Source organism: Rhinolophus sinicus, chromosome 17 (assembly GCF_057876585.1).
Source record: "Rhinolophus sinicus isolate RSI-liver-muscle chromosome 17, RSI-T2T, whole genome shotgun sequence".
Classification (NCBI taxonomy): Eukaryota; Metazoa; Chordata; class Mammalia; order Chiroptera; family Rhinolophidae; genus Rhinolophus; species Rhinolophus sinicus.
Genome location: NC_142517.1, coordinates 150,659,884 through 150,687,344, shown reverse-complemented (window position 1 = coordinate 150,687,344; position 27,461 = coordinate 150,659,884). Strand labels below are relative to the sequence as shown.

The 27,461-nt window shown below is 33.5% G+C and overlaps 1 protein-coding gene across 16 annotated transcripts in view; it reads left to right on the top strand.

Moving 5' to 3' along the window:
- BAZ2B (bromodomain adjacent to zinc finger domain 2B) overlaps positions 1-27,461 on the top strand; it is a 311,801-nt gene that overhangs the window by 135,796 nt on the left and 148,544 nt on the right. For 10 of the 16 annotated variants that reach the window (XM_088794244.1, XM_019727241.3, XM_074336916.2 and 7 more), the window contains 10 exons: positions 3,713-3,901; positions 8,357-8,524; positions 9,508-9,701; positions 14,330-14,530; positions 14,865-15,260; positions 17,701-18,307; positions 19,936-20,229; positions 21,407-21,467; positions 22,265-22,373; positions 22,641-22,742. In XM_088794244.1, the coding sequence (XP_088650370.1) occupies positions 3,713-3,901; positions 8,357-8,524; positions 9,508-9,701; positions 14,330-14,530; positions 14,865-15,260; positions 17,701-18,307; positions 19,936-20,229; positions 21,407-21,467; positions 22,265-22,373; positions 22,641-22,742 (2,321 nt within the window). The remainder of the gene's footprint in view (positions 1-3,712; positions 3,902-8,356; positions 8,525-9,507; positions 9,702-14,329; positions 14,531-14,864; positions 15,261-17,700; positions 18,308-19,935; positions 20,230-21,406; positions 21,468-22,264; positions 22,374-22,640; positions 22,743-27,461) is intronic. The other 6 variants (XM_074336965.2, XM_074336961.2, XM_074336937.2 and 3 more) reach the window with 2 other exon arrangements.

Sequence of the window (27,461 nt, the reverse complement as noted above, 5' to 3'; positions counted from 1 at the left end):
ATAGTGTCAGGGGAGTGGTAGAAGATTGGGAGAGACCAGAAATCATGGTGAGAAAGAAGGAAATGGAGAGGTGGGAATTGTGGTTAGAGTGGGACTTAAGAATTTAAGATCTTGGAGGTGGTTTTATTTTGTATGATCAAATTCAACATGTGACCTAAATGGAATCAAGGAGGAACAAAGGGCCAAGTGGTAATTAAAAAACAAAGAAACAAAAAAAACCAGTCAGGACCAGAGGTTTGTGAAGTTAGGCAAAAGGATACTAGGATGCATCCTTGCAAATTTAAATGAAGATTCAAGACAAATTCCTGTTCACATTGAAGGCCTGTGGAATCAGTCCCAGCGATGTACCTTTTCTCAGAGAGTAGTGAATTGATTCATTATCGGGTATTTATTGTATATCTGTTATGTATGAGGCACTGTTTTAGGTATTTGGGATCTGTTACTTAGTCCTGTGCAAGACAGTGCTAATTTATAATATCACAATGTTACCTAACTTGTTTTATACATTGTAGTGTAAAAAATAGTCTTATACTATTTATATTATGGTCACACCACGCATTCTTTGAGGTTAAGGATTATGTTGTATTCATTCTTGTATGTCAGTAACTAAACATACCACCTGATACTTAATAGGTGTGTTCATGAAGTGTCTGAATTACTGAAACTGTTGAATAAATAACAGAATACTTCTGGAAGATTTTTACATGGAATTAATATTCGTGTTTCTTAAAAGGTGATAGAAAAACAATACTAACAGTCAGTTTCTATCTAGATTCTTGCTATAAATGCAAATTTTAGTAAATATTATGAAATATATTATGAAAATATTTCCCCATGTGGTACAACTTTATCCATATATAGCAGAGAAAGTCTCTAATGTGTATTTTTGATAGTTCATGGTATTACCATAACCACTATATGGTCCTAATCTTCTTTACTAAATAAAAAGTGAATCTTTTCTCATCAACAAGGAACAGGCCCTATAGATGCCATTGTCACTTGGGTGATTTCTTTGTTTTAATTATCTTCCCCAGAATTTTATAAGAAAGAATAAGAAAAAAGAGTAAGGTAGCCTCTTTGTAATGTTGCAAGGCATAGACGTGATTCTGTATACAGGACTATACTAGATATTTCACTCTTTAGAGTTAAAAAAGAACTTTTTCTTTGTCAGATTGTATGATTTGTTCTTAATTATTGCTGCAAGAGTGACAATTTCATTTAGGTATTGCTCATGTTTTTTGTCCATGAGATTCCAAGGTTTAGCTCATTTGCTTTTTCCCAATCAAAATTAATGTTTTAACTACATCTAAGAATGCTGCTTACTACCTATTTATTCGCTGTTGTAGAAGTATTTCTATCAGTTTCTGATGCTTTATAATTTCAGTCTGTTCTGACCATTTATATTTTTGGGTTGTTTTGAGTTTATCCTCATTTTTTGTATTAAATCACTATGAGATATATATATATATATATATATTATATACACACACACACACATATACATATATACACACATATAAAAATATATATAATATATGTATGTATATTTGACAAATATAGCTTAAGAATTATCATTTTAAAATATAAATGACAAATGATGCTAAAATCCCTAAATTAGAATGGTCAGTTCAACTTGCTTATCAAGAAAGCTGATGTAGGGGCGGCTGGTTAGCTCAGCTGGTTAGAGCGTGGTGCTCTTAACTACAAGGTTTCCGGTTCGACCCCCATAAGGGCCACTGTGAGTTGTGCTCTCCATAACTAGATTGAAACAACTACTTAACTTGGAGCTGATGAATCCTAGAAAAACACTTAAAATAAGAGTTTAAAAAAAGAAAAGTAAAGAAAACTGATGTAGAAGGAAATGTAACTGATCACAGTATGTTTGTAAATAAAACATTTTATTAAGGACATCTGATTCAGAATTTGAATTGATTGGTGAGAATGTGAGATTTTATATGCAATCACATGTGGAAATAAATACTGCTTCTTAATGTTACAGGCTCGTTTTCTTTAGAGAAACTAGCTGTGTTTTTGAGAATTTGCTGTTAAACTCTCTCTCTCTCTCTCTCTCTCTCTCTCTCTCTCTCTCTCTCTCTCTCCTCTGTCTATCACTAGTCTTAAAGACAGTGATATTTGAAGTAACTTTCTCCAATTATGATGTCCTATTTTGTTTTGAGTGATCTTCAGTGCTAATACAGTCTAGAACTGTGATAAAAAGAAAAGCGCCAGATTCACAAATTTTCTGTGTATGCTTTGATGAACAAAAACAAAGATTGGCTGACTTGGGAAAGATACCCAAGTCTGTGTCTTTCTTGTCGTCCCCTCTGACAATTTCTTTGTGGGCCTTCCTTGATAAAAACACTTTGAGGATCTTTCCTGTGAGATCTGGGTATTGCTTTACTATAGTGGGACTTCGACACTCAGTGGTAACTTTTAACCTTATAGGCTGATATGAGACATACTTGTGACTTGGTGCAGTTTATTTAGATCTTAATATTTCAATAAAAATGTAGTGTTATTTCAGTAAAGAATATAGTCTTTCAGGGCGTACTCTGACCTTTTGATGGCTTTCCTTTAGTTTTCAGGGAACGAAAACAAAGAGGAATGATTTCTGTTGATAACTGAATGATAAAAAGCATAGTTATTTTTAACTTACATTTTTAAATTTACTTCAAACATGTTGTGTTAAAACTAATTAAATTGCAATGCACAGTCAGGTCTGATACAAACAGGAGGTAATAAGGAAGGCTTTTCTTATTTTCACACGGAGCACAATGCCTTTCACAGGGTAAATTCTTAAGATAGCCTGGAGTGTGGGGTTGGATATTCTTTGTATGATATTAATAGTATCAAGCTAGGGAAACGTAATTATTTCCTGGAAATAAAAGAAAGATTAACAAGTATTAACAAGTTTTCTGCCAAATCCCTACATAGTATGAAAAACAAGTCATGTTTTTGATTGTATAACACTCCTTCCTGGAGTTGTGATAACTCAGTACTAGATTCTCTTTAGAGTAAAAGTGGAGGTTGAAAAGTCACACATTTGAATTGAATATGATCTATCACCAAGTTAAAAATGATTTTTATATTGATAACCTGCCTTCGGTGCAAAAATATCTTAATAAGCTTATTTAGTAAATCTTTATGTTGTCCTATCCATTGCTTTATTAGGCTAGAATACAATCCCCTTTTGGGATCAACTCTCCTCATCTAAGAGGTACTGAATAGAGAACATAGCTTCTCTTCTGGCGCATGGAAACTGGAAACTGCCTAGAGTGTATGATAATTTGAGCAATGACTGGGTGACAGGTTCTGGACCTATTTCATTGGTTTTCAACCTTAATAAGATGTTTTTGTTTTCCTTCTCATGAGTAAAATTTTTTTGATAATACATTGATGTTTTAACAGAAAGTTTGCCTCACTTCTGTAGGTCAAAGTGTATATAATTAGTGGAAATTATTTACTTAAAACATCATTTCTAAAATCTCAAATAAGTTTATACCATTTGTTTTAACTATGCGCATCAGAGTACTTTCATGTTTCTAGAAACATTTTATTCTGTAGGGTTTGAAGAGTAGAAATGCAAAAGAAAGTGTAAAATAAAAATTTAGTAGATAAATGATAAATTTTAACGAATTTATGAATGCTGAAATCAGATAAATCTCACCTGTGTTTATAGTACAACTTTTAAGTGTGTTCTTTTCCCTCCCAGGACATTTATTCAGAGCAGCTGGGGATCAACCGTTTAACCTGTCCACAGTGTCGAGTGCCTTCCCAATGGCCAGCCACCCAGTCTTTGGTCTACATTCAGCCAGCTCAGGGCATTCAGAATTTGGTGGTTTGGGGACACTTGGTACACCCACAGCCTTAGCCGTACATCCCCAACTAGCATCTTTTCCAGGTAAACATCTCTTACAAACAGTGTTCAAGGAAAGGAGGAAAGCTTGAAAAATGTTCAAGCAGTAATTTGTTTATTAAATTGAACAAAAAGAACAGTCTAATGTCCTGGTATATTAAAACTTCTTGTGGAAGAATTTGCTCAATCCTATTTTATCATGTGCAAAAAACTCCACACTATGTGTGCTACATGGCATTGCAATTAATTAGGTATTCAAATGTTTAGCTAAAAAAATAGGCATCTGCAACAAAAGTGAATAATTCGGCCAAGTTTTTCTTGTGCTTTTTATTGAAGTGTGATATGCAGAAATGTTTATGTATTGTAAGTGTAGAGTTTGGTTTTTTCAGCTTTATTTATTTTAAAAATCGCATAACCTTACAATAGAAAACTAAAGGCCAGTTCTTACATTAACATCTCTATACTTTTATTTTGAGTTCTCATTTCTCTGCAGTTGGTAAGGACGATGAGCTTGGCTCTTAAATTTCCATAGTTTTCCATGTTCAATCAAAACAACTTATATTTGCACTACTTACATTGCAGGAAGACAAAAACTATCCCAAATTCTATAGATTGTGAGAATTCAGGAGTTCAGTAAAACAACAATTAAAGCTTAACTTACACATACAATCTACAATTTGTCATGTTATATTATTTTAAAAGTCTAAAATTTAAGTGTTTCCAGTGATTAATTTTACTTTAATAAATTTTAGTAAGGGGTGTTTAAAAATTAGAGCATAATTCTAGACACAAATAAACCTTGAATTTAAATTTGGCTTTGCTACATTTTAGCTGTGTGACCTTGAAGAAGTCGTCTGACATCTCAGCCTCAGTATTCTCATCTGTAAAATGAGGATAATAATAATAATAATACTTCCTGACTCTTAGGATTCTTGTGAAGATTAAAGGAGATAAGCCATGTTTCAGTGATGAATGCGGTGTTTGGCATACATAATTAGTACCTGTAATTATTTTCTCTTTCCCACTTTAATCGTTAATAAATTGCCAAGTGCGCTCTCTCTCTCTCTCTCTTTATATATGTGTGTATATATATATATATATATATATATATATATATATACACACACATATATACACACACACACATAAATATATGTATGTATATATTTGTACACATACACACATACATATATATAATGGGAAGATGGTTAAATGTGTATTTCAAGTACTATTTCTTGAGTCGTATTATTCCTTTAGTTCAGTCTAGAAGAGAGGAGGGGTAGTATGACTAAAAAGTTAAAATAAATTCTTAAACTAAGTCTTATCATTTGCTTTAAAAATACTAATAGAAATTTAATTCAGTCAGTTTCTAGCATAGTTGTTTAACAAGATCAGCATTCAATAGATATTTGCTGAAATACAGGATTGCTGAATAAAAATCAAAACAGGTAATATTAATATAGTTACTGATATCTTAAAATTGTTTTATCTTGTCATAGTTTATTATAGATAGTATTGCTTTTGAGCTTTCTTGGCCACAGTGTAATTACCGCATCATTACCTTCTGCACTGGAATGATGGTTAACAAGTACATAGGATTCTTCATCTGGTCTTCAATAATGTTGACGCTACCACTGTATTATAAAAAATTTAATAATTCCCCTAGCATGCATAAACTTCACTCATTCATTTATTGTACAAACTTCTTTGAGCATTTACTATGTTCTGTGTACTAGGCCAGGCACTGAGAAATATACTAGCATAATATATGCTTATAGTTTTTAGGAGATGGATAAGCAATTACAAGACAGAGTCTTTCGTGGTAAAAGTATGCCTATAGAAGCATACTTTTTTGCCAAATGCCTAGTTTTAGAGGACTCATTTAATTAAGTTGTAGATTTGGTGTAACAAATTGAATTTAAATTCCCTGTAGTTGACTTGGGTTAAAAGGGTAACCAACATGCCAGAGTTTTGAAATCATCAAATAAATGAATGAATGAATGAATGAATGAATGAATGAATAAATAAAGACACACAAGGAAGAAATTACTAGGAATTTTAAATGAGGAAGAATTTATTTTTAAATTGTATGCACTTCTAAATTACTTTGCACTTCAGATGATTAAATTGGCAGATGCAAAATTATTTAATGCTTATTAGTATAATAAAATTATTTCTTTTCATATTGAAATAGTGTTTCATGGTAATTTCTTTTAAAATACATATAATTTTTAGTCATTAATTTTTTATGTTGTATTTCCATGAATTTTGTGAAGTATCTGGCTCAATCAAGTATGAAAGATTTTCAAATTCTGCTATATCTTCTAGGTTCCAATTGAGATTCAGTATAGCCTCTTAAATATTAGGATTTTTCAGCTAAGTATGATTAATTTTGCTTCTGTGCTGTAAACCTCCTTTGAATACATTTAGAAATTCATGTGCTGGTTTATGGAATCTTTATTTTGTATACATCACGATCTAAACTAGCTAGTTTATGAGTGAGTACATTTTTTTAAATTTTCTTCAATTTAGAAGATAAACTTTCATTTAACAAAAATTATATTATTTCCTGTGAAATATTAGACATTTGTAAAGTTTGTAGTCAGAGCCCTACCATTTTAATCTTTTTATCAATTGATGTTATTTACTTGTTTTTTCACTTGTGATATCAGCTTATTAATTACACACATTTTCCAATTGTTTTTTTCTAGTCTGTACTGTGTCCTTATTTACCATTGACAATGTACTTATTTACCAGAAGTACATGTTTATGTTTTTTCTGAGTTTATGTCTAAAGTATTTGAATGTTACTACACTTTGATTACCTTACCAATTTGTTGGTTGTTTACAAAGTGTATACATTCAACTGTAATGCTTTAATTATGAACTCTGTATTGAATAATACAAATATTTTTGGAAAACCTCAGTCCCTTTTTGTCAGCTATATGGCACCTAGTTTTCAAGCCTATAAATAACAATAGATTCCAACTGTGCTGATACAAGCCCCAACTACGCAGTTTTCCTTCCTATCTAAATACACTTTTTTCATCTAAACAGTGGATAAATGATTAATGCTTTTGTATAGTTATTCTTGGTTGAGTTCCCATCATTCAGGCACTGCTGATACGCTTTGGTGTCATTTCACTAGCAGTGCCTCCCTGCCATGCAAAAGAATAGCTTTTGCAGTTTCCTGCGTATACTGTTCTTCAGACCTTTCAGAATGGCAGCTACCATGAACATTTTTTTTTTTTAAAAAAAACAGATTTTGCCATTAGATAGTGAAGATGCACATTATTTTACATCCTATTTTTAATGGAAAGTGATATTCCTCGGAAAGCTTAAAGATCATATAAAGCAGTATACTGACAGTATCGATTTTTTTCCATGCTATATTATCAGGGTTTATTTCCCTCTAATTTCCTTATGATTGTTACAATCAATGAAAAAAATATAGCATATCTCTTGGAAGATTAGCCTCAAAGGTAATAACTAATTTGGTAATATAGCAGGTTAACCAGCTGGAAAGATTGTTTTTGAGATTTTAGATGGGGCAATACAAGACTTTCTTTTGGATTATTTCAAATCTTTTCTTAATCTTCACCCTTCCTTGAAAAATGTATTCTATAAAATTTGGCATCTCTCCTTTTCTAAAAGTTTTAACTGAGAGCCACTGTTTGAATATCTAAATTGCTTTAGGTGATTTTCTACCATTTCGTCATTTTACGTTGATAAAACAATCATTGTTATAATTTATGAGAGGACATATAATCAAAATTCAAGCTTTTCTCATTAATTCCAAAGGGAGAAACTTTATAAATCTTCTATATTTTACTATGAGTTGTTTTGGAAATCTTCTTTGAGCACTTTTCATTCTTAGTCCAAGAAAAAGAAAAAAAAGGATTTCTGGTTTTGCTGTCTTTATGTTTTTGTTTGACTATAGAATGTTTTCTTCCATAGATGCATTTGAGTTATACGGGATTACAGTAGTCTTTGTATTATTATTTCAACAGCCCGATTTATCAGAGCCAGATTTATATTGCATGTAATTGGAGGAAATTCTTATCTTTGGTTGTAGATGGTAACCTTAAATTCTAAGGTTTTAAAACAGATTAGTATAGTCTTAAATATTTTGTTTCTTTCCTATTTTAGAAAGTGATGGTATAAGTCATCAAAGAGTGAAATAATTCTTTAATATTCCAAGTTTTACATTTTGTTTTTAAAACCATAGGCTACCTTTATTCTTCATGACCTTGAACTCAAGGAAGCTGCCTAGTGAAAACCCTTGGTTACTTTCTTAATGAGTGGAGTGATGAGTGTATGACTCTTAATTAGCCATCTTACAGTTAGAAAGATGATCAGAACTATGTGTAATTCAGCAATTCTGTTCCAAGATGAAACTTTAAATATTTTTTCAGGAGTGAAAATCTAAAAAGCATTGTTAGATTCACTAGAAAGTTAATTCAAATATTTTTGCTTGTTTGTTTGGTGTTTGGTTTTGAGGTGCGGAATGGTGGCGAACAACAGATGTTCATACTCGAACAGGGGCAACCTTCTTTCCACAATTACTGGGAATTCCACCACTGTTTGCTCCTCCAGCCCAGAATCATGATTCTTCTTCATTCCATTCAAGGACTTCAGGAAAAAGTAATAGAAATGGCCCTGAAAAAGGTATTCATATTAACTTATTACAAATCCTCCTTTCCCATACCTATTTTGAGTAGAGTTGAAGTTGAGTAACATTTATGTAGCATTGTGCTCTAGACACTTTCACATGGTCCTGTTTTATCTTTGTAATAACTCTTTGAGATTGGAAGTATTCTCATTTTGCAACCAAGGTTAAATACCATTTAGTATTTTTTTTGCAACTAAGGTTAAATAAATTATTCAAGGAAATACGGATTACATATTGGTGTAACATAGTCAGGATTTCAACCTAGGTCTTCTAACTCCCAACTCCACTGCTTTTTCCTGTGTTCTCATTACTTTTTATATAACCCAGTATAATATATTGTTTATTCTGTAATTAAGCATTCAATTCATTAAAAGTAATGTTCTAGTATACCTTTTTCTTTCAAATGGTCATCAATATTTCTATAATTGATAACTATTATTAGAATATCATTTACAAATTCTAATAGCATTTTAGATGGCTTATTATTATCTTTTTTTCACTTGAATTACTCTTTTGGGAAGTATGCTCTGAAGGGAGAGTACTTGACTTTAATTATCTTTCTAAACATTTTTAAAAGTTGAAATAAAATTCACATAAATATAAAATTAACCATTTTAAGGTGAATAATTCAGTAGCATTTCATGCATTCACAGTTGTGTGCAACCAGTACCTTTATCTAATTTCAAAACATTTTTCTCACCCCAAAAGGAAACCCCATACTTGTTAACTAGTTTCTCCCCATTCTTACCTCCCCCAGCCCCTGGCAACCACTCGGTAGTGCTCTATCTCTGTGGATTTACCTATGGTGACTACAGTATCTCAGATGGAATCATACAATATGGTCCCTTTTGTGTCTGGTGTGTTTCACTTAGCATAATATTTTCAAGATGATTCACATTGTAGCACGTATCAGTACTTCATTCTTTTATATTGCTCAATAATATTCTATTGTATGAAAATGTTTATTTTTGTTTTCAAGGTGTAAATGGGTCAATAAATGGAAATAGTACATCATCTGTATCTGGTATCAACACATCTGTACTATCCACTACTGCTTCAAGTTCCGTGGGACAAACTAAAAGTATAAGCTCAGGTGGAGGAAATCGAAAATGTAATCAGGAACAAAACAAAAACCCGCCTTTGGATGCTAGAGCTGACAAAATCAAGGATAAGGTAAATTGTTCTTTCAAGGACAAACTTATAACAGATCTACATATAAGCATTCTAAAGGACAAACTACCTGAATCTATGGAATAATTTTTTTGTGAATTACCCACTCCTATATTTGCAGATGTTTATTATTATTATGTGGTACTAATATTATGGATCTTGTAAAATTAAAACTGTCGGCACCAATAAATAACACAAATAGTAATAATAGCTAAGATCTGAGTACTTAACTACATACCACTCTGTGCTGATTACTTTGCACATAATATCTATTTTAATCCTACCCCCACCCATACTAAGATTAGTACTATTATTACAAATGGGGAAACAGAGCCCAAAATAGCTGGCCAGTAAGTGGCCAGGATTTGAAGTCAGGCAGATTGACTCCAGAGTCCGTGCTTTAGGAAAAGAAAAACAAAACAACATTAATGGAAAATTTCAAATATATGAAGTAGGCAGAATAGCATAACAATCCTGTGTACCCGTTATTCATGTTCAACGGTTATCACTTCATGGCCAGTTTTATTTTGTTATATCCCCTATGGTACAGGTTATTAATTTAATGCCTCTCAGTTCTAAATTCAGCCTTTTCTTTTTTGCCACTTGGCACAATGTTAGACCTTGCCAATACAGGATCCTGGAGAAACACTAGAAGAGGAAGGGGTTTCTGTTCCTGTTTCCGGTCTCTTCTTGCGCTTATGCTGTGGCTGCCATTGGTGGCTTCCTTGCCAATTGGCTGCTTTTCTGCAGTCGTGACTCAGTCAGGCACACCACCCAGTGAATTTCACTGGCATCCCAGTGAGCAACTTACTACAGTAATTCCCCCTTATCCACTCATGGTTTTGCTTTCTGCAGTTTTAGTTGCTTGTAGTCAACTGCCATTTGAAAATATTAAATGGAAAATTCCAGAAATAAACAATTCATTAGTTTTAAATCGTGTGCCTTCTGAGTAGCGTGGTGAAATCTTGCCCTGTCCCACTTCATCCTTCCCAGGACGTGAATCGTTCCTGTGTCCAGCGTCTCCACACTGTACATGCCACCTGCCTGTTAATCACTTAGTAGCCCTCTTGGTTATCAGATCGACCGTTAGGATATCGCAGTGCTTGTGTTCAACTTACCCTTGTTTTACTTGATAATGGTCCCAAAGCGCAAGAGTGGTGATGCCGATAATTTGGATATGCCAAATAGAAGCTGTAAAGTACTTCCTTTAAGTGAAAAGGTGAAAGTTCTTGACTCAATAAGAAACGAAAAGCCATCATATTCTGAGGTTGCTAAGAGCTACAGTAAAATGAATCTTTTATCCATAAAAAAGGAAAAGGAAATTTGTGCTACTTTTGCTGTCGGTCACACCTCAAACTGCAGAAGTTTCGGCCACTGTGCATGATGAAGTGATTAGTTAAGATGAAAAGACATGAACAGAAAACATGTTCTGATGTCATCAATTTTTCCTTGTCCTTCTTCAGGACAGCATCAAAGCTCCATATGTTTTCCAGGATCAATGGAACAAGTAAAGATTTTTTTCCTCTATTGCCCAGTGTATTTCATAGAAATATTTCCTCTAGAGGTTGCTGTTCTCTTCTCAACAGAAGATTGGTGTTTTCCAAAATATGGCAAGACACAGGAGGGTCTGAGGAAGCTCACCTGGTAAAGCCAACAAGCCTCACTGTACCATCACAAAGATTCAACAGGACCGTACTGAGGCCCCAGGATCAACATTCCCTTTCTTCCTCAAGCCGCCCCACTGAGCGCTCCGCAAATATGCTGAGAGATTCTTGGTCATTTCCCTCCAGGGACACAGGTTTCAGGGTCACACTCTCCACTGCTGCTCTTCAAGTTCTCTTTGCTCTTGTTCCTTCGGATTTGTTTCAAAGGCATTCCCATCAGTGTGAGCTCTGAGGGCCTGTCTGCGCTGCTGCCAGACACATTCCTTACTCCCTTAGTGTTTTGAAACAAATCCCAGACATAATATCATCGGACATATTTCTATATTTCTAAAAGTTAAATGTCCATGTTTTTAAGCTTTACACCATCCTCCATGTTGGAAGTAGTGCTGCAATAACACAGTAAAGTCTAAATGCTCCAGTACCTCCAAATTGTACAAGGCGCATCGAGTGAGACTTTTCTTGTCCTCAGGTCTAATAAGGAATCTACACTTACATTCTGAAGCAGAATTAGTGCTATTAAAAGAAAAACGACTTTTGGTAGCGGATAGTAAAAACTGACAGAGGCATCTCTTTAATGATATAAAGAGAGATTCTGAGGTAGCGTGGTAGTGTTTATACATCTCATAGAAACAGCACTAGAGAGAGATTGGCTGTCAAAGTGAGGGATACTAGAATGTGGGACGCAGAAGAAGACCACCTTTGCCTCATACACGGTCTGGCATGAATTTGTGGTCGTTGGTTGTTTAAGTAAAACAGAGATGAAGGGCATTGGTACTAAAAAGGAAAATCCTATACTTTTATAGTCAGTATTTTCCGTTTTAAAAGCTTTTTAAAAATTGCTTCATCAGCCCTTTTCATGTGTAGTTTGAAGAAATGTTCTTCAGCTAATGTTGATAATCCCTTCTGAGAGGCACAATTACATATCTGCATACTGCTCATTGGAAATCCCTGATTAAGTCCAATTCCCTCATTTAGTCTGCATGTATATTTAGAATAAATACAGATAATTTAAATTAAACAAGGTCACAAACTGAAATACACAAACATACAGCCTGTTGAGGAAAAATAAAATAAAACAATTCAAGGTTGAATACGTTCTATTCCTGCTGCCATACAAATTATTGTTACCACAGCAGCCAAAATAGTCTTTCTAAAACATAAATTTTTTTTCTTTATGGTTTTAAAATATCACGTGGTCGCACTCCCTCCATGGCTTCCCTGTCTCACTCAGGCTAAAATCCTTCGCCCGGCCTCCCAAGCCCTGTAGGCTCTGGCCCTCCTGATCCCTGCAGCCTCATTTCCTACGGCTTTCTCCCATGTTCCTTGGGCCGTAGCTGGTCTAGCTGACTTCTCCATTCTTTGAACACATCCAACTTGTTTCCTTTGCTGTTTCCCGTGTCTTGAAACTCTCTTCTCCTCTATCTTTAGGTGACTGGCTCTTGTCCTCCATTAAGGTCCCAGCTCAGAAAGGTCTTACCTGATAAAACATCTAAATAAATCTTTACTTCACCCCACCGCCAACACACACTGTTTATCCAGTTATCCTGTTTTAGTCGTGGTCTTTATCACTACAAACACTTATTTATATTGTTTGCTGATTCTCTTCACTCTGTTCCCACTAGGCAGAGCTGCCGTCTTTTGTCACATGCTTGTATCCCTAGAGACTGGAGCAGCTATGCCTGGTACATAATAGCCTTGAATACGTGTTTGCTTTGTTATTGGAAGAAATAAGTATCCAGTGAAATGAAAGTTCAAGGAGAGGGTTCTGAAAGGCTTTCCCAGATTGGATGGGGGAGGGGAGTAGATTAATAAGCTCTTTGATCATTTTTTGATGAACCTAAGAAGACTCATTTTTAAAATGTTTAAATGACAGAAAATAGACATACTACCTAATTATGTCTGAATATAAAAGAACTACCTACCTACCTACACACACACAAACACACACACACACACACACACACACACACACATACACACACAAATAGGGACTAAGGAGATGAAATTGGTGAAACTGAAACTCATTTTTCTCTTTTTTTTCTCATATTTGGATTAGTCTACTCACATCTATTTTTTCTTTCATGGGGTCTAAAGTAGTTACCTTATAAAGCACAAACTCTGCACACTGTCAGCGTATACTCTGCAAAACCACCTGCCTCAGACTCACGTGAAGTGCTTGTTGACGCAGATCCCTGTGCCCAGTTTGGATCAGGACCCAGGGGTCTGCTGCTTGCGGCAAGTTCTGCAAATGAATATCTCACACCATAAACCTTTGGAACCTGCACCTCTACACCCACTCTTGGGGTGGGCCCCGTTTCTCATGCCATCTTTAAAAAAAAAACTACAGAGTTTTTTTTTTAAAGATGACCCTAATGAAAGCAGCTTATAAATCTGTTGCTACCCATCTTATCTTTTCTATAGCACTTACTACTGTATGGAATTATTTGCTTTTATGTTAATCATCTGTCTACTGTACCACCACCACCATCACCATGTAAGTTTCTTGAAGGCAAGGACTTTGTCTTTGACAGCACTGTAGTCCCTCCCCTAGAAAGGTGTGTTTGGCATGTTATATGTGAATATTTGGCTGCTGACTCGCTATCTGCATCAAGAAAGAAGACTAAAGCTAAATATAGAAATTCAATATATGTGATCCATATCATAATTGGAATTATTATTTTGTAAATTAGTCTTTGTGTTTTGTTATATTGATGTTTTGTAATACTGATGTTTCCAATACTCTGTACATGACAGAGCTTGGACATTTTATCAGAGAGTTCCTGTCAGATAAGTTAATTTGATCAGTTTGTTGAATAATAACTTTACAGCATGTGACTATTTCCTTTTTCCTGAAATGACATTTTGAGATTGAAAATAATCATTTGAAAATGAAGAGAGCATACTTCGTACTGAAACTTGATTTTTTTCTAAAATTAAAGTCTTGCTGACAATCTTGTCTTTGTCCAGAAACCAAGGAAGAAAGCTGTGGAAAGTTCTAGCAACAGTGATAGTGATTCGGGCACGTCATCAGACACCTCCAGTGAAGGCATTAGTAGCAGTGATTCAGATGACCTAGAAGAAGATGAAGAAGAAGATCAAAGTATTGAAGAAAGTGAAGATGATGATTCTGATTCCGAGAGTGAAGCACAACATAAAAGTAACAACCAGGTATAAACAGTTCCCTTGGCAGTATCCACACATGATTCATATTTAGGGATTAACTGATTCATCGTGACTCTCGAAGTTTATAAAGTTTAAATTTAATTATTGCCTTTAGTTCTTTTGCAAAAGGAGGAAAAAGAGGAGATAGAGAATCATTTTTACAGAGACGTTTAGTATATGTCTTGTGAGCCTTACAGATCTATCATTATCTAATGATTAATGATAGATCTGTAAGTCTCACAAGGGACTTTTTAAAGTCCTCTTTTCCCCCAAATTTTACTGCTGGATGTCCTTTGTTTTAATAAATGGTAAGTAGTTGACTTTTAACTTTTATTTGCAGGTGCTATTACATGGTATTTCAGACCCAAAAGCAGATGGACAGAAAACAACTGAAAAAGCCCAGGAAAAAAGAATACACCAGCCATTACCTCTTGTGTCTGAATCCCAGACTCACTCATCATTCCAATCCCAGCAGAAGCAGCCTCAGGTTTTGTCACAGCAGCTTCCATTTATTTTCCAAAGCTCTCAGGCAAAGGAGGAATCTGTGAACAAACATACAAGTGTAATACAGTCTACGGGATTGGTGTCCAATGTGAAACCTTTATCTTTGGTAAACCAAGCCAAAAAGGAAACTTACATGAAACTCATAGTTCCTTCTCCTGACGTACTTAAAGCAGGGAATAAAAATACCTCTGAAGAATCTAGTCCTTTGACCAGTGAATTGCGATCCAAACGGGTGAGTTAAAATTATTTCTGGAAGGATTTTATTATTAGAAAAAGAGCTTTGATGTAATCCAACAATATGTAGTTTTAAATTAAATTGTATTCTTATTTTTATAATTTCTTTGTCAAATATGCACATCAGAAAACTAAATTTCTCTGATTTTATATTTCCATATGCATCTCCTTAACATAGTTTTGGCAACACAATCATGTCATTTCCCTGCTGGTTTAATGAGTTAGCAGTAAGGGGAGAAATATGTTTGAATAAGACATACTTGACAGTTACTTTTGTTTAAAATCAATGTCCTTTTTTTCTAATATCAATATATTCTTTTATAAAGAAATGAATTCTTAAGTTATTTACCTCTTTAAATTTAGCAATTTTAAGTGTAAAAATCCTTTAGAAAGATTCATTTTCCGTTGCTATTCTTTGTGAATTATATGAAATACAAAATATTTTGAGTATCTTTTATTTACACAAAACCAGAACCACTCATCAGAGAATTTTTTTTTATCTTTATTTTCTTGCTACTGATTTTATGTTACTGTGTAGTCTACATCCACATGTCCAGTAGAATTTTAGCAATTAAATAATCATTGCTTTTTTATTCTAGAACCAGCCCAGAGTAGAGAAAAAATACTGTGTTTGAACACATTGCCTGTCTTTAGGTTACAAAATTATCAGTAGGCCTTGTAAACCTTAGATAACACTGGTAGAGCACTTATTATTTGCCAGGCATTGTTTTAAGTGCTGAGTGTGCATTGACACATTTGTGTTACTAATGTTATGTTGACCACTAACAGATGATCATGTTGAGATACACAGAGCTTAAATAACTCCCAGGATCACACCGGTAGTCAGTGATGGAGCTAGAATTCAAACCTACATAGCGTGGTACTAAGAGTTCTTCTTAACCACTACGATATGCTGTCTTTCTTTCTCAACAAAGTCACAGTGTTCTAATCCACTGACTCTTATTTTACTGTGAAGACTTTAAGAATAGGGTTAAGAAAAAATAACTGGAACAAACTGGGCTTTTTTGAGACTCCAAATGAGTAATTCTCAAGCCTAAGTATTCAATAAAGTCATATGGGAAATTTTAAAAAAGAAATATCACCTTAGAACAATTAAATAAGGATCTCTTGAGTTGAGACTAAGGTATTGCATATGTAAAAAGCTTCCCAGGTGATCTGTTGTGCAGCCAGATGTGAGAATCACTGATCTCAATGGAACGACCAATGGTGTCATAATATCATGCATGTGATGAGTTGTAATTCATTGTTCAATCACCAGGAGGTGTTGTAGTAGCATCACATTATTGACTCTCCATGAGTAAATGGAGCACGTTAAAAATTACATTTTGGGGGCTATTTTAATTGTTATTAGTATATATTCCACTCTCAGATAAATGAATTTACAGTCATATCAAGAAGTATTTGTATTATGAAAGGTTTCTTAATATTTTAAGAGTTTCTTAAGTGTTTCTTATTTAAAGAATTGTGTATGACTGTCTATTAGAAAATCACTTATTAAACACTTGCTTAATAAATGTAGCTAAGCTAGGCTTTCTCCACACGCAATCTTATATATCTTTACGAAACTCTGAGAGATAAAGAAACTAAGGCTCAGAGAGGTTAAGCCATTTACCAGCAACACATAATTCAAGAGCAGAAGTGTTTTAAACCAAGGTGAGTGCTTCTGGCTGGAACAAACTTCTTGGGTTAGATTTTGAAGAATGAACAGGATTTCATCCGCGTAAAATTTGTAGGAGAAGAACATTTCATGTAGAGAAAATAGTTACAGCAAAATATGAAAGTGTTGAAAGTATGAAATAAACAGGGCATGACAAACAGTCCAGTTAGCCTAAAAAGGTATGTAAGTGCCAACTGGGAAAGTAATTTAAGTAAGTACTTAGGCTTTTTTATAAAGTTTGCAATGATAAAGGAGGCACTGAAGCCTTTGACCAAGGAGCTAATGTAACAAAATTAAACTTATGTAATAAAATTAAACTTATGTTAAGATGAAATTGGCATTGGTGTATAGCACCCGGTGAGAGTTGGCTAGGAAGAAATGATGATAAGCAATACCAATTTGAGCAATATTTTAATGAAAGAATCCAAAAGACAGTCATATGGCTGACTCGGAAAAAAGAAAAAAAGATGATTTCAGAGTTTCAGGCTTGGACTATTGAGGAAATGGGAGCAACAGTAAAGAGAGTGGGGACAGTCAGGAAACACATCTTAAGGGGGAAAGCCTAATTGTATTTTAAATATATTATGTTTAGCCAAGGTTTCAGCCACCAGCTAGTTATCACTTCCACTGCCTTTATTGCACCTGTATATCATTATTTAAAATCATTATTTAAGATACTGTTATCAGATACTGAAGGCAATTAAAAGTAATCTTTGTTCTCATGGTATATTGTTTTGTTTTTTAACTTACTTTTCAACAGGAACAATATAAACAGACATTCCCAGCACAGTTAAAGAAACAGGAGTCATCTAAGAGCCTGAAGAAGGTTATTGCAGCTTTGTCAAATCCAAAAGGAACCTCTAGTTCACCAGCACATCCAAAACAAACATTAGAAAACAACCACCCTAATCCATTCTTGACAAATGCACTTTTAGGTAATCACCAACCAAATGGAGTTATTCAAAGTGTCATTCAAGAAGCCCCTCTCGCGCTTACTACCAAAACTAAGATGCAGAGTAAGATTAATGAAAACATTGCTACTGCGAGTAGCACCCCTTTTTCCTCACCTGTAAACCTGAGTACAAGTGGAAGAAGGACCCCTGGCAATCAGACAACTGGAATGCCCTCAGCCTCTCCCATATTGCATAGTCAAGGGAAGGAAAAAGCAGCCAGCAATAATGTGAACACAGTGAAAGCCCAGCATCACACTCATCCTGCAAAATCATTAGTGGAACAGTTTAGAGGAACAGATTCTGACATTCCCAGCAGTAAAGATTCTGAAGATTCAAATGAGGATGAAGAGGAAGATGATGAGGAAGAAGATGAGGAGGATGATGAAGATGACGAATCTGACGACAGCCAATCAGGTTATTGTCTGTTTTAAAATTTGAGGTGTTTCTCTGACTGCTATGTGAGCCAAAACATTTGAAAGAGGTTCTTAATTCACAGACTTAAAAAAATCATGGTCATTCACTGTTTCGTACAGCTATGTGTGTTTCTGTAGTGAGCTGGTAAAATACAGGAGTAACTGAAATTGGAAATCCAAAGTGAAATTCTCAGCTTCGTTATTCATTTAACATTAAATAATAATAACTTTAAAGTGAATATAAATGACTCATGAATTAAGAAATAAATTCACGGATTTGCTTAATTTTCATTTAATTTAGGATCACTCATTTGTTCTTTTTTTCTTTTCTGCTACTTGTTAAAATGTGTCACTAGATATTTTGAACAAAAGTAAAATTGTAGCCACAGTCATTCAGAAAGTACTAAAAACCTAAATCTCTGTGAAAGTCTATTAGTAACACAGAATTTACTTAATAACATATAGAGTACCCCCTACTTTTATTTTGATACCCCTTTCTAGATTTGGTTGTTTTCTTTTATTCACTTCTTTTTGTTTTCCTCCCTTTAAGCCTCCTTCTTGTTCAACAGAGGATTGAAAACATAAAATTTAAGATAGCTTAAATTGTAAATACAAAGATGAAATACATATTGTAAAAGTTTTTGGGTTTGTTACTGGTCAGCCACAAATCCAATTGTAAATTTTCTAGCTGCCAATAAGAATAGGAAAATATAGTCAGTCATACAATTTAAATAAAGTGTGTATAAGGTAAAAACAACCTCCTCGGTCAAGGTAAGAACAACTTTTCCTGATAATATTTTTTCCTGGTATTCAACTTTGCATGATAGATAACAAATGTCAATATTAGCAAACTTTCAAAGACAACTTTTATAATGAACTGTAATGTAGGCCGGTAATACTACATGAAACACAATTCCACAAAAGCTGTCGTTCTGGGAACCGTTAAGACACAGTATAAATATCAGTCCTGTGTTGAACAAGTTTCATTCAGGAATAGACTGTACATATCTGAGAGACTGAATACATTTATAGGACTACATTGCTAGAACAAACTTTAATTATTAAGTCATTAAATTATCTCTTACAATTATTTCTGTAATTCTGATCTTTTGTGAAGCCTTAAATCTGCATAGAATAGCTAAAGCCAACAAAGCCAAGAATATCCTCCAGAAGTTTCTTTTATCTCAAAGTCCAGGTGAAAGGATGATGGTAGTTGCATTCTTCTCTTCCTCCTGCTGAGCCTAGTGTACTTCGTACGCTTTTGGGATCTATTCATTTCAATAGTCAATTATATTCCCTCTGTACTTTAGTTTCTCCATTATATTAAAAGTGATTTGAAGCTGCTAAGCAGAACTCATCATGTGAGTAGTGTCATATGAGAAGACCTGTTTTATGATTCAAGTTTTGAGTAAAATGGATACTATTAATGAAGTTTTGAGGATTTATAGCCTGCATACATTGTACTCAAATAGCTTGTAACAGTAATTTTTACAGTCACTCTTCAGGAAAGTTGCTCATATGAGTTCCCAGTCACAGATGCTGATTCCTGAACTATTCCATCTAGATACAAATTGCAAACTGTTGGTGATTATCTAGTTATAATATACAAATGCTTCTTTTACTTCCCAGAATCAGATAGTAATTCAGAATCAGATACAGAAGGATCAGAAGATGATGATGATGATGATAAAGACCAAGATGAATCAGATAGTGATACTGAAGGAGAGAAAACTTCAATGAAACTGAATAAAACAACCTCCTCTGTCAAAAGCCCTTCCATCAGTCTCACAGCTCACTCAACACCTCGTAACCTCCACATAGCAAAAGCCCCAGGCTCTGCTTCTGCTGCTTTATGTTCTGAATCCCAGTCACCTGCTTTTCTTGGCACACCTTCTTCCACACTTACTTCAAGTCCACACTCTGGTACCTACACTTTATTTTTATTATTGTAAAGTAGAAGGCAAACCATAGCACGAACTCATTTATTCAGTGTTCTGAGGATGATCTCATTGGAATCAAGTGTTACGCATAGATTTTAGGTTGGCGACGAAAGGTCAGCATGTATTTTCGAAGGGTGTGACCCATTACCGTTTTTATTCTCTGTGCTTCCATTTTTAGAACCTGCATGATGACAACTCTTGATTTCAAATACATTCCTGCTTCCATGTTTAGTTTATGCTTCTAGAATTTAGTATTTGATGGACACTGTACTTTTTCTGTACTTTATAAAAATGAGCTCACTTGGTTACTTAAGATACAATTGTGTATCTGCCCCACACATAAGCCAGTGTCATTTACATCAGTGAGTGGCGTTATTATTCCATTAATGTAGTACATCTTTTTTTCTATTTGACCTTTTAGAAACTTCTAGAGGTCTTCCTTACAAGTTTTTACATTAACATTCCAAAACTATTCTCTATTCTTATTTCAGTAGCTAAGAAAATATAGAGGTGAATAGTGAAATACTTTGTTGTTTACTTGTTGCGTTCTTTTCTTGGAAATTTCTGGTTTTGCTTTCATTTACCACAAGCCAGTATGATAGTTTACTAATTTAAAATGCATGTATATGCATTTGTGAAATTTAATTGTTGTCTATAAAAAATTTTACGTATAATCATAATCTGATTCCTTTGTACTTTAGGTTAGTAATTAAAAGACCTAGTAGTGTTTTTGACCATATAAACATAGATGTTATATTATTTTTAAATGTGTCAGCCAGCTGTTGAAATTTTTTAGTATCTTAAAACTAATTTTCAAAGAAAACAACTGTACATAGTTTTCTGAAACCTCTACTATTCTCCTACTTCTTTAGATATTTTTTAATAACAAAAAGTGAGAGGAAAGCTATATATTTTTACCTTCCATTGTACTCTCATTAGAAAGATCAGTTTTTTCTGTCATGTAGACCAAAGAAAAAAGAAATCCTCTACTTTATACAATGTGTTTTGTTGAAAGCCATCTAAAAATAATGTACAAGTTGCAGAAAAACACTAATCCAAGTCGTTAAGATATTTTATTAAAAGAAAAGTTTCAAACCTATCAAAAACTTGTCATCTGCGTAAACTAGTCTTTGATGTTAACTGGTTGAATTCTCTTGAAGGCACATCCAAAAGAAGAAGAGTAACAGATGAACGTGAGCTGCGTATTCCTTTGGAATATGGGTATGCTAAACAAGATTTCCCTTTTTGTTTCTCCCCCACATAGTATTTATGCATGTTTGATTTCTCATTTTCTACTATAAATAAAGAAGTGACTATAGTGCATTGCATTTATTAGAGCAGATGAGCTAGGAGAAAGGGCAAAGAAGTTAATATATCAGAAAACTGAAATTAAGGCTAACTGCTGTGTTTATGGCAGAGCTGGGACAGGATGCAGCCAGGTGGGAATATGACTGAAAAAGTAGCAAGAGCAAGTCATTTGGCAAAATGCAAGGACACAGTTAAGAGTCTCAAGTTTTCCTGAAGATAGAATTAAAGAACAGGGAAAGCCGCTGTGGGTCAAACCGAGGGACTTGAGCAGAGTTTGGCTGAAATGGTTTCATTCGAACTAAGAATTTCCATACTGGAAGTACATGATCCTCCAAAGCAGAAAACTAGGTTTACTTTACTCTTCTCACTTTAAGCTTTTCACATGTAAAAAAATCAGTACACGTTGACATGTTATTGAATATGTCTCAATACCCAAAGTATTACCAGTTATGATTTCTAAAAAAAATTAATGGAATTTAGTATTTGTAACTTGAGTCTTTGATTAATTGTTAGTTGAATGACTTAGCTAAAACTTGAAATAATTTTACTAGTAAATGTATCTGAGTCTTATAATCAGGGTTTATATTTGTTTCCTTAGAATTTTTTATGTTTTCTAAAGAGCATGTTTTCTTAACATGTTTTTTTATTTTTATTTTTTAGAAGTTTTCTTAAATTGAGTATGTTATAACCCTCATTTCTGTTATGTGTAGCTGGCAGAGAGAGACAAGAATAAGAAACTTTGGAGGGCGCCTTCAAGGAGAAGTAGCATATTATGCTCCATGTGGAAAGAAACTTAGGCAGTACCCTGAAGTAATAAAGGTACATACCTTTCACCAAATAACATACATTTGGTGCCTATTACGCATGCTTATGAAAAAAAGTGCACTCCTTTCTCAGATAAAGTTCCTTGATGCAAAATATTCTCTGTACGGGACTAATGTACTTAGCTTAAATCGATCTTCTGTAAAACCCATAGCCCCTTGATAGAATATGCAAAACATTAGTGTCCTGAAGATAGCTAGCTATACATCAAGGCTGGGTTGTAATTATTAAAACCTGAAGTGGAAAAATATGTGATTTTTTCAGTATCTCAGCAGAAATGGAATAATGGATATCTCAAGGGACAATTTCAGCTTCAGTGCAAAAATAAGAGTGGGTGACTTCTATGAAGCCAGAGATGGACCGCAGGTATCCACTTTTTAAAAAGTATAGTCTTTGAACCAAAAAGTAGTACCATAAACTGAATGAATTAAATTTCACTACACTCTGGAACATTGCCTTTTGTTAGTTAATTTGTATAGCTATACATATACCTTTGTGGTAAACACTCACAAGGCCTCAATTTGCTGTTACAGTAACAAGGAACTTTGATGTAATAGATCTTTTCAAATTTTTAAAGTAAACTTTTTGCTGTTTATTAATTCTGTCAATAATTTTAGTTTGTACAGGTATAAAAGTATCTGCATGTTCATGGGAAATATAGAAAAGCATTAATTTTCAGAAAGGTAAACAGGTTTTTAAAAATGAGTTTGAATAGGAAAAAGATGTTTAGAAATCAGACCCAAAGAGGACAAATATGCCTTAGTTTTTTGGAAAGACCTTGTCATTTGATTATGCCATGCTACATGATCCATTTTCACAAGTTTGGTAATTTGGGGGAAGGGGGAGGATTTCCTTAATATTAGGTAAGTAAAATTTCTGCTTTTTGCAGAAATTGAATTTTTAAATTAATTTTACATACTACTGAAAATATCACCACAGCTCCCTTTGAGCATGAGGGTTAAATGTACAACCTCGTTGATCAAAACAAAAAACCCACCACAGAGACCTCGTTGCCTATATTTTCCCTTTAATGTTTTGCCTTTGTTTCTTACTTGGATTCAGTTGCATATGCTTATTTTCACTTGAGTTTTCTCAACTGTATTGAAAAGTCCTAGTTGAGGAGTGAGAAGACCTTGATTCTTGCTAATCCATGAAATAGTTTTGTGAGATCAAACAACAAAATGATGCCCCCTTTACCCTTAATTTCTTTATCTGCAAAACAGAGACAATAATAATTTTACTTCTGTTTCATAGGATTATGGTGAAGTTAAAATGAGATTGTATGAATGAAAATGTTTCAAAAGATTAAAATGCTCAGCTGACTGAACTTGATATTTTCTTGATTGAACCTTTTCTTCCTTTTGGCCCATTATAACACAGAAAGATTTCTTTTCAATTAATATTTTCTGTTGTGCATAGGCAGACTTTTCAATCCTATCTTACCCTCTAATTTTATAGTTATAGAAATAGAAAAGACATTACTCATTCTGTAAGAGGTTTATTTTGAGAGCTCAAAGATTAAGGGAATTTTCTAAGGTCACACAGCCTCAACCAGGCAGAACATAAAGAAAGCTAGAGGTTTCTGACAATGTTCTTTTGCATTATTGTATGACCTGTTTTTTTCATTGTTGTCCATGACTTTTTAAGGAACAAGTTATATCCAGATCTACTTGTCTGTTTATTGGTAATTCTATAATGCCAAAATATATCTTTCTGAGGTTTAACTTTTTTATGGTAATATATTCGAGGATTTTTCTATTTTTCTTTCTATTTTTTAAACAAAAAAAAAAGTTTAACTTACACTAAATTGTCACCAAACAGATTCTCAGAATTTTAGAACCACAGCGTTATTTTACACACTCCATATATAGTGGATCAGTTGTTTAGTGACAAAGCATATTAGAAGGAAATAATAAGTTTACTTAAAAATTCTCATTTTTTAATCTTTTAGCTCGTGTTATCAAACCCTCACCTGTCTTATTTATGTCCAAGATATCTTTGTTTTTAAGATCAATACATTTTTGCTCTGAGAGGAAAGCTAATTGCTGTTCAATACATAAAGGATTTTTAGTTTTGTATTAGTGATAATTAGACATAATCTCTAAAGCCTCATTAGGCAGAGCAGAATATTCTTTGACATCCATTCACTTTTTATTAAACATAATCAGTGTTTTCCAAATGCATATTATCTTGTTGAGAGATAAAGTCCATTCAAGGAAATATGATGAATTACTAAATCCAGAATATGTTAAGCTGCCAACATTTCAGCAGACTGATAAGGGAAAATATTAGCAATTTTGAGAGCACTTCTCTCAGTTAAAGAGAAATTAGTTGTATTCTTTTTAGGGTACTTTTCAAGAACAACACTAAAGGTAAGTAATTAGAAAATGTTTAGAGGTGCATATAGTTGTAGAGCCATATACATTTCTATATATCGTATGATCAATAGGTATAAGCATATAGTTCATTAGAAATGTACATAATTATATAGTCTATGAAAATGAACAAAAAATATATATGTTTTGTTAAAGCAACTATGTTTAATAACTTTGGCCTAAATTTTATAGAAGATGTAAAATGTAATTTGGGACAAAGACACTGTTACCACGCAGTGATGATTTGTATGTGTTTGCAATATCTGCCTTTATACAAATTGTATAAATGGCACATGGCAACATATATATATAAACAAAACTATACATATTGAAAGACTAGAAGGAAATGTGTCAACATTTAATGATGGATGTAATGTTTGGTGGTACAATGGATCATTTTTCTTTCTAAGTTCTTGCATGTTTCATATTTTCTACAATTTGCTTGTATTACATATATAATATTGAAAACAGTTTCCTATTTATAAAAATAAATACTAATACCTCTTATAATTGAAGAAAGCTAATCATTCAGTTATCCAAATGCATGGAGATTGTATATAACGATTTTACATGTTACTGCTGCAGTTTTTCAAGCTTTCTATGTCGTTTTTGGGTGTTTGATAGCAAGTGCTGAATCTGCAGATTCATTAGTATTCTTAATCACTTGTAGCAAGACATTCGCAATGGAAAATATATTTTGTCCATTACATTTTTCTTTTTTCTCTTAAAACATATCAGAAAACCTTACCAATAATTAATTCTGTAACTTCTAACGTTGTTTAAGGCATTTCAAAAATTGTAACTATGGTATTTCAAAACTCTATGTTTTATAAATGAGATTTAGGAGATGATAATTTTTGCTAGAAGATAATATCTGCAGTATGAACCATAGTTATTTTGTATAAGTTAATCATTTTTTACTATATTTCTGAGCTTAAGGTAGAGATTATACATATCTTTATCAACAGCAAAAATTTATTGATGCTACAAACAAGTTAATTGGAAAGTATGAAAATAATATTACAAAGCCATCTCTCAAAGTTTGGAAGGGTGTATATTAGTAATGCATTCTGTTTAGTTTCATTGTTAAGTTGTGGAAAATGAACTTTCATGCAGTCATTTTTTTTTTTTTAACCAATAAACAAAACCAACTACTTAAAAAAAACTGTTGAAAATATTGACTACGTTTGTGTATAATACTGTAATTTTAGAGGTATGAGAGCTCATATTTATTGAAAGTAAATTTACCATTAACTACAGGACAACAATCTAATGATTATCCTTAAAAATAATAAAAAAGAGAAGTCATTAATTCAAGTAAATAGATAAGTTTGACCCCAGAATTGGAGAGGGGGGCGGCTTTAATCCATTCATTATCAGTTTTAATTATTTCAGTCTATAAATGTGGTAAGAGAGTTGTAGAATCAGCTGCCTGTCAGTATCTCTTGATACTTCGACTTCAAATACTTCCTACCAGCTTCTATAGAAACTGTGATTTTAAGGATGATAGATTTCAAGGAACAAAAATGAACTCTTTATAAATCCATGCTATACTGGCTGGCTACTTTCTAATGAAATTCTGTTAACTATCTTAGCCAGTTAAACCCCTTTGAGAAGAGTCTAAGATAAATAGATTTCTTACAGGCTTCTTCATTACATTATAAAGAACTTTTGAACCTAATTTTTATCATTGTTGTCATTTTCTTTTGTTTTTGAGTGTCAGAATAATAGAAAGAAAGGTTGAGCTAGACAGATTTTGGTAAATATAAAATAGTTATTTTCAATGAATGTAAATATGGTAGGTAAAAAGGTAAAAGATATTTATTAGGAATAGATGAGGCTTCAAAATAAATTGTTAATGACAAAGTTTATCTTGAAATATAGGCTAATCTATGAAAATCACTTTTTTTGAATTGTAGAGATCAAAACTTTTAAGCATAAATAGAACAATTAAGCATATTTTTTTCAACCAGGAAGTTCACAAGCATAGAGTAATGATAATAACTGTGTTAAGGCTAAAAAAGCAAGGAACAGGAAAGATACAAAGAAGGAACAAGTTATAAGTGACTTAGAAAATGTTGGTTTCTCTGTTTGAGAAGTATTTTAAGAAGATTTGTTTTAGTGGCGTAAGGTTGTGAGAAATGAAAAATGTCTATAGTCTTACTGAAAAGAGCCTTTTCTCTTAGTCATTTCATCAGTGGATATTTGTGGCAAATACTTAATGTGCCAGGCATTTTTTCCCCCAAATTTATTTTCCCTAAAGAACATTGCAAACACATTTCACTATAGAAATGAACTCGAAAGACTGGCTTTGAGGAAAAATTATGGTTCATACAGAAACTAAAGAGTACAAAAGAAATAGAAGGTAAGATCACTGGTGTAGAGGAGCTTATTGCCTGCGGAAGAAAAAACACTAAACAATGCTGTCCGGCTAAAATCAGGGTTTTGTTAATGAGGAATAAAGGAAGACTTCACAATAAAGCAGGCAACAAATGGTCTCTGGCAAGATTGCAATGCTAGTAATTATTTCAAATAAGAACAAAAGATAGGGAGTCAACAACCAGGGTTCTAATTCAACTCTGCTGTTAACTGTCACACCTAATGGAACAGCTGTGGGCACGTAGGGGCTCTGAGAACATGAAAGATCACTACCAGAAATCTAAAAGTCTGGAAATTTATGTCACTAATCTGCCAGGTAGGATTTTTGCTG